Here is a 13925-nt window from a genome sequence, read left to right as displayed (position 1 = left end):
CAGCCATGCTGCTCTCGTGCAGAGCAGAGAAATACACACAGCCCTGCCTGGGGCTTGTTCCCACCCGGACAGCTGGGTTCTCACTGACCACAAACCTGCACCGGAGGCAGGTGTAGTCCCAGCTCAGACCCTGTGAGTGTGTCACGGGAGCATGGTGAGAGCTGGGAGGAAAGGGGATTCCTCCCCCCATGCTCACCCTGCTTCTCAACTCCAGCCCTGAGAGTTGGATTTTACAGCGATTTCTGATTACGGTCACCTTGGGTGTGGACAAGGTTTTCACAATTCTTCTGTCTCAAAAATCACTAACAGCAGGTACCACTGCTAATGACTCCGGCCAATATGATAGCTCACCTAAATGAGTGAATTGGGGCTTATAGCTCCAAGAGGGAGCTCTACACATAAATAATTTTATTTTCCTATTTTACTCTGTAAGTAAAGGATTCAGATGGGATTCATGGCCTTCTAATGGAAAAGTTATGATCTCTTTCTTCTTTTTCCAATCTCTTCCCATTTCAGCTAGCCAGCGCCTTTGTCTCCTGCCCTTCACCTGCCTGCTGACTCTGGCAGCATCTCTTCCTGTCCTTGACATACAAAACTTCTATCTCTTCAATGGCACACTGGAGGATATCATGAACATTCCCCTAGAGTCCTCCCAGCCTGGTAAGTATACCACTACAACAGGGAGAGGCAAACAAGGTGACATTCGGTCAGTTTCTACACAGACCACCTCGCGAGCCTAACTACACCCCTGTAACACAGAGGAAGGACTAAATAATGGTCTAAGTGTGGGCAATGCCAATGCAACGTAGGCCTTCTTACTGGAACAAGAATCATCTCAGAGTCCTCCTCTGCTTGCTGCCTGTCTCTTCTCCTGTCTGGCATGAAGTTCTTCTGTCCATAAGTGAGTCCAATAGTCCAAATCCCAGAGCTCACAGGTTCCCAGGGGAAGTGACAGGTTCAGGCTCATTAGCAGCAAGACCAAGCCAAAGGTGTTGTAAGCTGTGGGCTCTTTATTGGAGAAGCAGTGCTAAAGATGTTAAGGTGATCACAGTGTGTTTTGAGCACATGGAGAACAGTAGCCACCACTGGAAAGTACAAGGCCAGTGGAGAGCTGACTTCAAAAGAGAAATGAATACAAAGAGGAACTAAATGAAGTTAATACAAAGAGTCTAAGCAGTGGCACTGACAGAGCAATCAGTCCAAAGATGTCACAGAACAGCCTACAAATACCAGAGTATATTGGAGCAATGAGGAAGCCTCCACAAAATGCTCCTGGAATAAAACCAGGGGCTATGGGTTGGACATGACATGACAGAAAGAGCTGGTCACCTTCCAAGGGAGGAGGAAATGTTCTTGGAATAAGAGCTCAAGGACCAGGTGCTGGTTTCACATCAACCTTCACTGCAAAGGTCAGCTGCCCCAAAACCACCAACACAGGGAGCACCCATGACTGAGGCAAGAGCTCAGGCTTCACCAAGAACTGCAAGTCTGAGTAGAGAAAAATGGGGTGTTCTCTGGGCTTCACACTCATTTCTCACCCAGATCACTGGCAGGGTGCTCTGAAAACATGAGCACCATGAATGCAAGATGGGTAAGCAGAGCAGCATGCCCGACAAGACAAACTAATACTGAGGAGTTTTGACTTGTGGAGGAGTGCTGCCAAATGGATGGGAAGTGAAGGCAGAAAGGAGCAGGAGCAGATTGTGGCTCGCAGAAAGAACGTGAGTGAACAGCTTTGTATGGCTGTAGTAAAATTAAATACTGTGGTAGGAAAGTCCTCTAGACCATGCTACATGAGTGTTTCCCACTCCAGACAGGGTCTGGCCAACCACCACGTTCACTGGTGGACTTCAAAACACATTTAGAGAGAGTCAAAAGGAAAGGGTTCAAAAATCTGGCAGGAGACTGTGTCAAGGAAGGCTGAAGAACTGAATGTCCCACCATCAGAAGACCATGAAGGAGGAAGTGATATCAATATTACTGTGTCTGCAGGAAAAAGTATACTCTGGGTGTAGTAAAAGAAGGAATGGGCTTATACACGGTGCAAGAGACTTAAGTCAGACACTTCATAAAGGAGGGGATAGGAAAGCACCAGCTGAGAGTAGAAGTGGGGAGCAGGTATTTGAGGATGTCACAGACCAGCAGCGGCAGGGTGAGGCAACTGTTTCAAAGAGAGGACAGGAATGGCTTTTGTGATTCCATAAGCCTGTGTTCATTCCCCTGTTTTAATAGCCGTCAGTGGATACACAGAAGATACCCCTGCAACAGAATTGCATTAATTCACTCTAAACCACCCTCTCTTCCAGCAACACCCTTATAATTCCTTTCTGACCCAGCTGAGCAGAGCCCCTCTCCCAGCTCCTGACAACTGCCTGCACTGGTTTTCCTGTGTCTGCTCTCACATTTCTTCCCCCTTTAATTCCTCTTCTTCCTGAGTCACTTCCTAACTGCTTCTACTGCACTTTAACAACCATCTTTCCAGTGTTGCCACCACCATTTGGGGGTCTTTTTCCTACACAGTGTGCCCAAATCCTTCTCACCAAGGATCTGCCCCTTTCTAACACCATGTGAATTACCCCAAACTACCAACCGGCTGATATCTGAAATGGCCAAGTCCCTCTGTAACTGGAAGCAACAACAGAAAACCAGGAGGATCGCCTCTCCCAGCAGGCATTTGACATGTCTACTCTCAATACTCACTCCTGTCTCCTCTGTTCTTGTTAATTCAGATCATGGTGGCAATCATGTTCGACAGGTCAGAGACATTGCCCCCCACCCACCGGCAGGCCATGGTAAGTGTTTTCTCAAGGAGTACATCTGCTCATAAGTTTTCCCCATTGCTGGGCTCACAAAGAGCTCTCAGCCATTTTATCCCATGTCCTACATGTGCACTGTCTCCTCCCAGGAAAAGTGTTGGTTATCGGATAGGCTGCAGAGATGCCACAGCTCAGGCTCTCAGGGGGATTCTATTACCAGCCACGTCCTGGACTCAGTGCTTGATGAGGAGCTTAAGCATGGGGAATTGTCCACCTAAAGATCTAAACCAGAAATGATGATCCATTATTAGCCATTGGGAAGCTGTGATTTTTTATTTTTCTATTTTCACCATACAGGTGATGATAAGACTGGGTAAGACAGGGACTGACCATGTTACTGAAGTGATTGAGTCAACATTAGCCCATAGGACCACAAGATAGGTCCTATCTGGGTAGGAATAACCAGTAGCACAGGTACTGGGAGTGGAGCAAGTCCCTTCACAGTAGTGTGTAGGTGCATTCAGCTGTTTGTTGTATAAGAAGCTGACACTCTGGAGCATGGAAAGGCCATAATCAAATCAAACAAGTCAGGAAGTCTCTAAAAAGCTACTTGGGTAAGCCCACAGAAAACTGATGTATTTGCCCTATTGAGATCACAAGGACTGATTTAATTATTAGCAACATGGATGTCTTGGTCACACTCTCGCCAGGGTATCTGAGATTACTATAAAGATCTAAAGCTCCATGCTGTAAGAGCCAATGGCTTTATAACCCAGATTTGCATTTTCCTGTGTGGTGACACATCACCTGCGTGCTACAGGCAAATCACCGCATCGCTGCAAGACTGAGCTCAAACTGGGCTAAGGTGCATTGGTGTGCTGCGTGGAGGAAATGTCTTGTTTGGTCTCACCAGTCCAAGACATTTTGGCAGTGTGCCTCCATCGGTTTGAATCCTGATTGGGAAGATATGAGACCCAACTCTTACATTGATAATTTCGAGATCTGATTTACTTCTGTGAGCACATGGCAGGAATACAGCCCAAGAATGCGTGTGCAAAAGAATATAGGCATAAAAGAAACATCAGGTGCTTTCAGTGTTTCATCGCATGGGATTTAATAACCATCTCTGTTCCCTGCCCCAGGATGGCCCAAGGACTGCAGCGAGATCCCTGCTGGCAGCCGCAGCGGTGTCTACATCATCCAGCCAAAAGGGCTCCACCACCTTGTGGTGTACTGTGAAATGAATGTGACACATGGGGGCTGGACGGTCATCCAAAGGAACCAGAAAGACACATCAGTCACCTGGGCCGAGTCCTGGAGCACCTACAAGTACGGCTTTGGGAATGTGCGCAGTGAGTACTGGCTGGGCACCGAGTACATCTATCAGATCGCCAAGCAGAAGGTCTACCAAGTCAGGTTTATCATCCAGGACTCTACAGACAACATCAGTTTCGCAGACTACAACCTCTTCAGCCTGGAAGATGAGTCCCATGGCTACCGGCTGAGGCTGGGCTCCTATACAGGGACAGCGGGGGATGCCATGACCTCAGACAATCCCAAGACCATGCACGACAACATGAAGTTCTCCACAAAGGATCGGGATCAGGACACTTACAGTAAAAACTGTGCCTACAGCTATGAGGGTGGGTGGTGGTACTCTGCATGCTATTCTGTACGGGTGAATTTCAAGGGTGGTATGACATGGGGCAACCTGTGCAAAGGGAACTGCAAATCCTCCCTTATCCTCATCAAACCAGCTCCATATTGTTAGTGCTTCTTCCCCCTCTTGTCCACACTGGACACCGCAAAGGCTCCACATGGCCAAACAGCTTGAGCGTTTCAGGAGCAGAGAGAGAAGCCCAAGGGTAGTGGGGTTTTAGTGAAATGCTATTTTCCACTTCCCCTCTCTGGTGCAGGCTCCCCCTCTGCTCAGCTCTTTCCCCCTCTGCTTGCCAATGATTACTTTTTATTACGTTCAAAATCAAGAATAAAAAAATCACTTGTGAAATTTGTGGATTCCACATGTACCTTCCTTGTGGGAGGAAGACACTCATCCCTGGAGTGACTTTCCATCAGAGTTTCTTAGCACCTCCAGAACTGACAGCAAGCAAAAAAGCTACATGCCACAAATTTCCATATACTCTGTGCATCTCTGCAGTGTGTTGTAAAGCATCCCAATAAATTTGCTCCCTTGAGCTCATTCTCCATTAATGAATGTCTGTTCTGTATCTCTGATGTGTTCCCACTGAGACCCAAGAAATCCCATGTCAGGTGCTATGACTGGTGTCTTGGGGCACATGGAGGGAAAAAGCCTCAAGTGGTTCTCACAGGAATGAATGTAAGAAAATTAAATCTAGTTTCACTAAAATAAAGGACCTGTGATCTGTACAGGATGGTTCAGAAGGTATCTGTCACATGGAAGAACTCTTCCTATGTCATCATCACATTCACAGTCCAGGGCCAAAAGCTGTGCCAATGTCCTGGTGCCCAACTCCTGCTCCTGCTGGGAGGCTGCAGCTGCCAGGAGCTGTTCCTGGCTACATGTCTGTCTGTCAAGTCTTGCTCTGATCCTGCAGAAATGTGATTTCAAAGCCATCAGCAGATCTGTCTGCTGTGACTGTGAAGCAGTGAACTTAAATCGAAGCAAAAGCAAAGCAGGTCAGGCATTAGGAGGCACTTGAATTAGGAGACACTTACGAGGGAAGAGCTCATTACTGGAACCAGCTCACCATAGTCAAGTTTCTGAGACCAATTTAGATGAACATTTGCCAGGAAAAGTGCAGACAGAGCTAATGCTGTGAGGCTGCAGGACAAGGCCCCTACAGCTCCTCCATCCCACAGCACCCTGGCACTGCCAGGACAGACCGTTCGAGAAGCACTTTCACCTTCACAAACCATTTCTGGCTTTATCTTGGAGCAACACCAGTCAGTTCTGCTTCCAAGACCAGTTGCTAAGGGAAAACCCAGCCCTCATCTGCAAACTACAGGGCACAGTGTGCCCTTGAAACCATCCAGAAAGATTTGAGAAATTAGAAAATACTGAAAGAAATGAGCAGTGGAGGATCTCTGAGCCAGGAAGCACCTTACACTGCTCCAGAGAACTGCCCTCAGCACTACAGAGCATTGGGGGCGGGGGGGGGGGGGGGGGGGGGGGGGGGGGGGCTGTGCACTGCACCTCAGGATGTCTGAGGGAAGAGCTCAGGGCTATTTCTGCTGAAAACAGCCCTCAGGTGAAGCAGGCTGCACTCACTTTCCTGAGAGCCTCCAGCACCAGGAGCTGAGCCCCACCAAACCAGAGTGCAGAGTGGGACCTCAGACCACAGCCTGGTCCTGCCTTGCAGTGGGTACCGCATCACAGGGAGGGGAGGCCCAGGGCAGCTCCAGAATGGACTTGACGTTGGCTGGAAGACAGGCTCTCCCGCAGCAGGGGTATGAGATGGTAGCAGCATGTGGAAGATGGCTGTCAGGAAGGTGCCCCCACCCCACTCCCTGGTGCCCCCCAGAATGGATTTGGCTTCCACAGCCAGCAGGCTCCATGCCATCAGGTGGCACTGGGCAGACTGTGAAATGACACTGGTGCTGCTCCTGGGCCTCTGAGCTTTCCAAGTGACAGGCAAAATTGGAGTTTCATTTGCACCACCAGACTGAGGAGTAAATGATCCTCATCCCAGCAGTGTTTTCTTCTGCTAGGGCTCTCCAAAGGCAGTGGAGAGACACAGGCCAGCAGGTGTAGGAGAGCATCCCGTCCTCACAGTACAACAGGACTGGCACCCACCAGCTCAGGAGGATGGGCTCACTGGGTGGGTGTCTCTGCGTTGCTGTCTTGTCCCTCCACCACAGCACATCCCAGTGTACAGGTTCTCATCTCTCCTACAACAACACCAGGCTTCACACAGCCCCTGAGCCCAAGCTACCCCATCCAAATGCTTCTTCAATCCCGCTGGGCTCTTGGCCACCCAACAGCAGTGACCTCCAGCCCCCAGCAGCTCCCTGACAGCTTCCCCTCATCCTGCTTCAGCAGGCAGTGTTGGTGTCAAGTCAAGCAGCAGATGTTAAATGCCATCTCCCACCAGGTATTTCCTCCATGGAAATGTCCTGGCCCGGACAGAGCCATCCCCACTCTGGCAGCAGTGCACGGCTCTTCCTGCAGCTGCGGGTTTTCACTAAGGTAAAACTCCCATGGAAAGCAATCCCCACTTCCCAGGAGGTCCTGCTTTGCTACTTTTCCCCAGCTTCTCCACCACATTTTAGTTATATAGTAAGAGCAGGACAAAGATATAAAGAGCGTTTCCAGCACAGAGATGTCCTGAAGTGGCACTGATAGTCCTCGGGCAGGTTTATGCTCTCCGAATTTTTCTTTCAGGCCCCTGAATCCCTGTGAATATTTAGTGACCACAACACCCTGCATGGAGCAGTTTCTCACAGGTAGAGGGGCAGCGTTCCCACCTCTCCCTTCCCCAAGGGATGAAGGGGACCCGCCCAGAGCTGGCAGTGACAGGTGCCTCTTTGCTCTCTCTCTCCTGAGCCGATGGGTACAGCAGTGCCAGGATGTCCACAGGATGCACAAGTGCAGTGCCGTGAAGTCCAGGGTGAGGCCAATGCAGTGAGAAGTGGGATGCACACGGTGTGGTGCAGCACAGGGCACACATGGTGCAATGCAGGCTGCACGCGGTGCAGTGCAGGACGCACACAGCGGGGTGTGATGCAGGAGACACACAGCAGGGTGCAATACAAGATGACACAGCAGGGTGCGATGCAGGATACTACACAGTGCAGGATGCACACAGCAGGGTGGGTGCAGGACGACACAGGGAGGTGCAGGATGCACACAGTGCAGTGCAGGATGCACACAGCGAGGCGCAGGATGCACACAGCGGGGTGCGGTGCAGGATGCACACAGTGCAGTGCAGGATGCACACAGCGAGGCGCAGGATGCACACGGCGGGGTGCGGTGCAGGATGCACACAGCGGGGTGCACAGCCGGAGCGCTTTGTGCTCGGCTCCGGCGCCTTTAAGGGCGGCGGGGGCGGGGCGGGGCGCGGCGCGGCGGGGGCGGGGCGCGGCTCCCGGCGGCGGGGGCGTCCCGGCCTGTGCTCGTCGTGCCCCGGCCCATGTCCCGGCCCCCGGCGCCGCCCGGCTCCCCGCGCCGCTTCGGGGCGCTCAGCACCGCGCAGCTCCGCGCCCTGCTGCAGGACGAGCTCCGGCTGCAGCGCGCCGCCCGCCTCAGCAGGAAGGTACGGCCGGGGGGGTGGTCCCGGAGCCGGGCAGAGCCGTGCAGCGCCCGCGCCCGGCGGGGCTTCCCCGGTACGCGGGATGGAGCCCTGCGCAGCTGCACCCCGCCGGCCCCTGGCACCGCTGCTCCTTGGTCCGCCCTTAGTCCCGACACCCCCGCGCCGAGCCCGGGGGCTCCGGGGGGGCAGCGAAACCCCCCCGGCCGGGCCGGGCTGGCCGCGGGGAAACCCCAGCTGGAGCGTCCCGGCCGGCGGCGGGCTGGGGACTCGGGGTACCGCTCCAAGCTTCGGCAGCCACCGCCTGCCAAGCAGCCTCGGGCCACCAAAACCCGCCGCGGGGCCACGGCCGCTGCCGTCGTTGCTCCCGCTGCCCCCCGAGGCTGGGGGGGGGCCGGGGGCGTCGGGGGCTCCCGGCGCTGCGCTGCGGGACGGCGGCGGGTTGTGCCGCCACCAGCCCTAGCCCGGCTCCAGCATCCTGCCCCTGCGCCTCGCACCGCTCTGCTCCCCTCCCCGCGCTGTGCGGACACCGAAGGTGGGTGTGCAGCAAGGGAGGGTGTGTGTCTCTCTCCTGACACCCTCATTAGCTAATGAGTCCTCTCCCCTGCAAAGGGGGTTGTGAGGTTTGCCACGGTCAGGGTGAGCTGCCCTGTGGTGTTCGCAGCCAGGGTTCAGCCATTGCATCCCCCCCAGGGACACAGCCCCTTTCCAGGCAGAGCAGAGGGATGGGTACAGTGCAGGAGGAGAGGGTTCACCCCTGGACGGAGATGGACCCCCTCCCAGCAGGCTGCCAGCTCGGACTGGTTCTACCCATTTCTCCCAGTGCTGACACACCACAACCTGTTCCCTTCCCCACAGTTTCAGAGTCTGCAGCTGGAGCGGGAGATGTGTTTGGCTTCAAACTGCGCCCTGGCCAGGGTGAACCTCTCCCTGCGCCCGCGGCTGGAGGATGGGAAGGCTTCCCTAGCCATCAAGTATCAGGAGCTGCAGGAGATACGAGAGGCATGTTGGGAGAAGCAGCAGTGCCTGGGTGAGTGGGGTGCAGCTGATGGGGTGAAGCAGAGCCCAGCATGGTCAGAGCAACCTGTGTTAATACAAGGGCCTGGGTGGGCTCAGCATCCTTGAAATCCCAGGGAAATGGCCCAGCCATGATCAGGAGCAGTTGGGGGGTGATGCTGCCTTCAACATAGCCAGCCCTTGGCCAGGACCGATGCTGCAGTGCGGTACGGGCCTCAGCATGCAGGTGGCTCCAGGGATGTGTTTGGGGGTGTTTTCAGTTGAGGGGGGTGGGGTGGGCAGAGCTGATGGTTGGGGATGGCAAAGACCACAGCTCCATCAGTGGGGAGGCATGCAGGAGAATGTTTGTGGGCAGCCCCATCCCTTCCCAACACAGAAGCGTACCTGAAGAAGTGGAGCCCACAGAGTGCCCTGGGCCAGCTCCAAGCCAAGCTCGATGCCTCTGAGGCAGAGTCGGAGGTGAGTCAGGCAAGACCCCTGTGCTGCTGCCCCTTCCTCTCCTGGGCCCCAGACTAGTCTCCATGCCCTCCGATGTGCTAGACCCTGCAGAAAAGTCCAGGGTCCGGATGGTGCTCAACCATCTGGGCTCCCTCTGTGGTCCCGTGGCTCTCTTGGCTTAACGCTGTCCCACTGCCTGTTCCACAGACACAGGTAGAGCGGTTCCTGGCCCAGGATCTGCCCCTCGATTCCTTTCTGGAGTCCTTCCACCAGAGCCGCACACGCTCCCACATCTGCCAGACACAGCTGGAGAAACTGCAGGAGCTGCTGCGGAAGGACCAGGTGGGCAGGGACCCTGTGGGCCTCGCGGGGCGCCCAGGTGCCCTGACTAGCCTGGCACCAGCCCGCCTTGCCCCGTTGCGGAGTGGAGTAGCCCCCAAAGCCTTTGATCTCTCTTACGGCTTTGTGCCCACCTTTCTCATCCCCTTGGAGGCCGTTGTGCCCTTTGCCATGCCAGCTGTGCCTCCCAGAAGCCATCTCCCAGCCCTGGAACACCAGCCAGCATCTCCCTGCTCTGAAATCTCCAGCCCAGTCTCACCCCTGCACCTCGTCAGACACGTCCCTTTGCTCAGCCCCCAGCCCTTCTGCAGGCAGCAGCGACTGCAAGACCAGAAGCAGGAGCCTCCACACCGTTAGCAGGGCAGGGACAGGGGATGTCCCCCCCATGCCTCCACAGGGGCTGTGCAGGAACACCCTGGCCAGGGAGCATGTGGGGTGGGCGTGTGGTGTAGACACAGCTCTGAGGGGCTGTGGTGTCTGTTGAGCAGGCACAGGGGTGGGTGCTTACAAGGGATGGAAGTTCTTGGCTGGGGCTGGGGCTGGGGTGGGCTGGGCGCTGTGGCTGGGTAGTGGGTCTTGCCCTTGGGGAGCTGCCGGGGGGAGGTGTCTGCATCCACAGCAAGAAGAACAGTGATGGGAGGTGGGGGAAGGGTGGGAGACAGCAGGGAAGAGGGCCCAGGAGCACTGTGCCATGTGCTTTCTAAATAAAGGCCCTTTTCCACGCCTTGTGTTACTGCTTGGCTTTGGCTATGAACAGGGGGATGGAATAGGCAGGGAGGAAGTGGTGTGGGGGGACACTTGCCAGGCTTGGAAGTGACTGGCAGTCAAGGAGGGTCCTCCAGCCTGGGGAGCCCCCAGATGTTGCACCTGCATTTGGCTCAGCCCATCAATGCCCTGGGAAAGGGAAGAGCCCTGCAAGGGGGGCCAAGAGCTCAACGAGTGTGCGCTTCCCCCCAGAGAGGTACCAGGGGCCATCTCCCAGCAGTCTGGCCCCACACATGGTGAAGACCTCTGGTAACTGGAGATGCCTCGTGCCAGCAGCCAAGCCCTTGCCCCCATGAAGAGTTATACCTCACAGCCAGCTGGCTTACTCGTGGCTCTGCGACAGCTCTCATCAGCCTGCGTACAGCCCTACGGCGGTTTTAGTACCCATTCCCCATCCACCCTCCCACACTAACCCTGACTTTGGCCACCACTGGAAAAGGCAGCGGGTGGCCTGAGCTCACCCTATTTCATCCCCAGCTCCTCTGTTCCTTTACTTAATTTCATGCAATGGATGATGAGACAAGGCTGGGGCAGACAGCCCAGATTCCTCCAGCTGTAGCCTCCTCAGCACCCTGGGGCACTTGTTCCTTGCTCTGGGGCATCTCTTGTGCTGTTTCTAGCTTTTGATTTGGTTTCAGGCTCTTAACACTTTCAGCCTTGTCTGGTTGTAGCATTTAATTTCTTTCCCGGTTGCCCGCCTGCCTTGCAGCTTGGCACTGTTACACAGACTGCTTAGAAATGACCCAAAGCAGCAAGGGGCCCTGGCTCTGGCTACAAAGCACCCTAAAATACAGGCTTAGTGTCTGATCACCCCCTCCACCAGAGGGTACCCACCCTTATGCCAAACTCTAGCCCTCACATGTGGGACTGGGGCCACTCATCCAGTATAACCGGTTAAAACAAGCTTAAGACTAGGATAAATTGGGGACCAGCCACTGCAGCTTTATTGGCAGGCAAGGAGACGGTGGTCACTGCAACATCTGGGTTTCAGAGAACACCTCCTGCTTTCCTGGGTCCCATCAGGCTCAGTTTGGGTGCAGCCTGTCAATAAGGGTACCAGAACACACCTGATTGCCACACTTGGGCTCTGTGGCTTGCCACATGCCAGGAGGAAGAACCATAGTAGGCTGGCAACCACAACACAAGAGCTTGGTTGGATTCCCATACCAGTCTCGCAGGGCTAACATAACCAGGGAAACATGAGGACCACGCAGGAGGACTTAGGAGGCCAGCTGGTCTGTATGAGACCATCTGTGCTGTGTCTGGAGAGGGCTGGGATGCACAGTGTCCTGGAGTCCCCCAGATAGTTGCCCAGGATACCCCAAGGGCTGCCCTAGATTCTGTGGGAGATGACCAGAGCTGTGGGTACAGCATGGGGTTATGGGCCCAAGTGATGTGTGCGTGTTGAGCTATTAGGGCTCTGAGCACGCACACACAAGACAGCAGGGGTGAGGGGAGCAGCTGGGCATAGATAAGCACAAGGCATCCCCCTGGGGATCTGGATGCCCGCCTGGGAGAGGAAGGCCACCTTAGCACTTGGCTCAGGAGGAAATCTCCAGCCAAGGCAATGGTGTGAGGATACGGTGCATGCTGGAGCCCAGAGCCAGGCACCTGTACAGACTGAATGCCAGCCAAAGGCAATGCTAAAGTGCGTCACTGCCCTGCCACGTGGGACCTGGTGCAGCACTGGGGCTGGCACTAGTGCACATGACCATGCACAAAGAGTCAAGCCACCCAAACCCAAAACCCAGTCAGGCACAACCAGTGGGTTTCCCCAGCCAGTGCCTGCCTTGCACAGCTCCCCAGGGCTGGGCAGTCCCAGGCGATGCTGTGTGGGTCTGCCACCAGCACCAGGACAAACTTCCCTGGCCCCAGGCAGGTCCTGAGTCACCTTAGGGCAAGGGCAGATGTGGCCTCATAAGTGTGAGCCTTCAAGGTGAGCAGCTGCCTCTCTCCAGCCTGGGGAGGGTGAGCGTGTCCCACTGAGGCTGACAGCACTAAAAGTAACGATCCAAAGAACAAAGTGACCTGGACTGCTGTGGTCCTGGCTGGCCTTCTGTCCATAGGAACACTGTAGCACCCCTAGGCGCCTGCCCAGCTCAGGTGGCAGTGGGTAGGCCCTGGCAGCCCCATGGTCCTGCTGGGCTGGCCACCACCCCACTTCAGCTAAGGTACTTTAACCCCTGGGAAGCTGCCAAGCAAGGCAAGCCCCTGCCCTGGGGAGGTTCCTCCAACCCTGGAGGCGGTCCTGTCCAGTTTGGGGCATGTAGTGCCCCAGGCAGGTGGCTGCACCCCCCAGATGCACTGGTCCTGGCAGGGAGCTTACGTACCCTGCACCTCTGGGGAACATGGCAGCACTGCGTGTGTGGTATGGCAGCTCCAGCCCCTTGGGCTGAGGACAAAGTCCTGCATGGGGCACAAGACAGGGACACTGCTAACAGGCAGGAGCTGGCAGCAGCACAGGGTGAGCCCTCTGTGCCCTTCCTTGTCTGCAACGGTGGCTCTCCCTGCCTGCACCAAGCGCTGCCTGCCCTGCAGCACCGTGTCAAGGTGGGGGTCAACGTGCTAGAGGAGGAAGTGTTGCCGCCAGGCGTGCACCTGCATTCATTTCTGCGCTGGCCCGGCTGCCCTGGGGCCGGCTCAGCCCCTCTGCCAGCTGGTGTGCAGCCAAACCCAGGAGGGGCATCTGCCAGCTCTGTGGCCACCCCTGGCCCGGCTTTTCAGAAGCCAGGCTGGGCAAGCAGCAGCCCCCAGCCCAGGAGGGGCAGGGCACCTGTGAGAAGGGGGGCCCCCAGCAGAGGCAGCCCCCAGGAAACTCTTTAAGCTGCAACCCCGGGTCTGTGGGAGATGCAAAACCCCAGGCTGGGGCCAGCCAGCGGGAGGTGATGTCAGGGTGCCCGCAGGGCCTCTTGTGCAGCAGGCACTCCACAGGCAGCAGGACTTGAACAGAGGAAACTCTATTAACAGTTAACTCTATTAACAGAGGAGTCACCCAAGGGGATGCTGTTGAAGGGCGGGGGAGCTGCCCTCCTAGAGCCACCTCGAGGCCAGCAGCACAGAAGTGGGGTGCAGAGCCCTGCCTGCAGATCCCAGGCCAGGTGAGGGCTGGGGCTGTCCCCTCACCTGGCTCCAGGCCAGGCCAGCCCCTCTTGGTGGTGGCGGTGGGGCATGATGGCCATCCCTCCAAGTAGGACCTTGCTCACCCAGCCTGCAGCTCCTTGTCCCTGCCCCTCATGCCCCCAGCCCAGCTGGCACCCCTAAAGACCTGCCAGGAGCCGGGTTTAACCCCTTCCTTCCCAAAGAGCAGCCCAGCTTCCTGAGATGTAGGGAAGAGGCCCTAATGAAACACGGAGACCCTGTGCCCGCAGGCTGCACTACCCAG

The 13925-nt window shown here is 55.8% G+C and overlaps 2 protein-coding genes across 2 annotated transcripts; both read left to right on the top strand.

Annotated features, from left to right (window-relative positions):
• The first annotated feature begins 467 nt into the window (after positions 1 to 467).
• On the top strand, positions 468 to 4527 carry LOC121082768 (fibrinogen-like protein 1-like protein). The gene is made up of 3 exons (XM_040582423.1): positions 468 to 660; positions 2730 to 2792; positions 3899 to 4527. Exons 1-3 carry the CDS (start codon positions 477 to 479, stop codon positions 4525 to 4527), a joined length of 876 nt encoding a protein of 291 aa, XP_040438357.1. The 5' UTR covers positions 468 to 476.
• A 3285-nt stretch (positions 4528 to 7812) lies between these two features.
• VPS37D (VPS37D subunit of ESCRT-I) lies at positions 7813 to 10460 on the top strand. Its single transcript, XM_040613161.1, has 4 exons — positions 7813 to 7990; positions 8843 to 9014; positions 9378 to 9460; positions 9647 to 10460. Exons 1-4 carry the CDS (start codon positions 7868 to 7870, stop codon positions 10133 to 10135), a joined length of 867 nt encoding a protein of 288 aa, XP_040469095.1. The 5' UTR covers positions 7813 to 7867; the 3' UTR covers positions 10136 to 10460.
• Positions 10461 to 13925: the final 3465 nt, after the last annotated feature.

Source organism: Falco naumanni, chromosome 1 (assembly GCF_017639655.2).
Source record: "Falco naumanni isolate bFalNau1 chromosome 1, bFalNau1.pat, whole genome shotgun sequence".
Classification (NCBI taxonomy): domain Eukaryota; kingdom Metazoa; phylum Chordata; class Aves; order Falconiformes; family Falconidae; genus Falco; species Falco naumanni.
The sequence above is the reverse complement of the archived record's forward strand: the minus strand, read 5'-3'. Positions and strand labels throughout refer to the sequence as shown.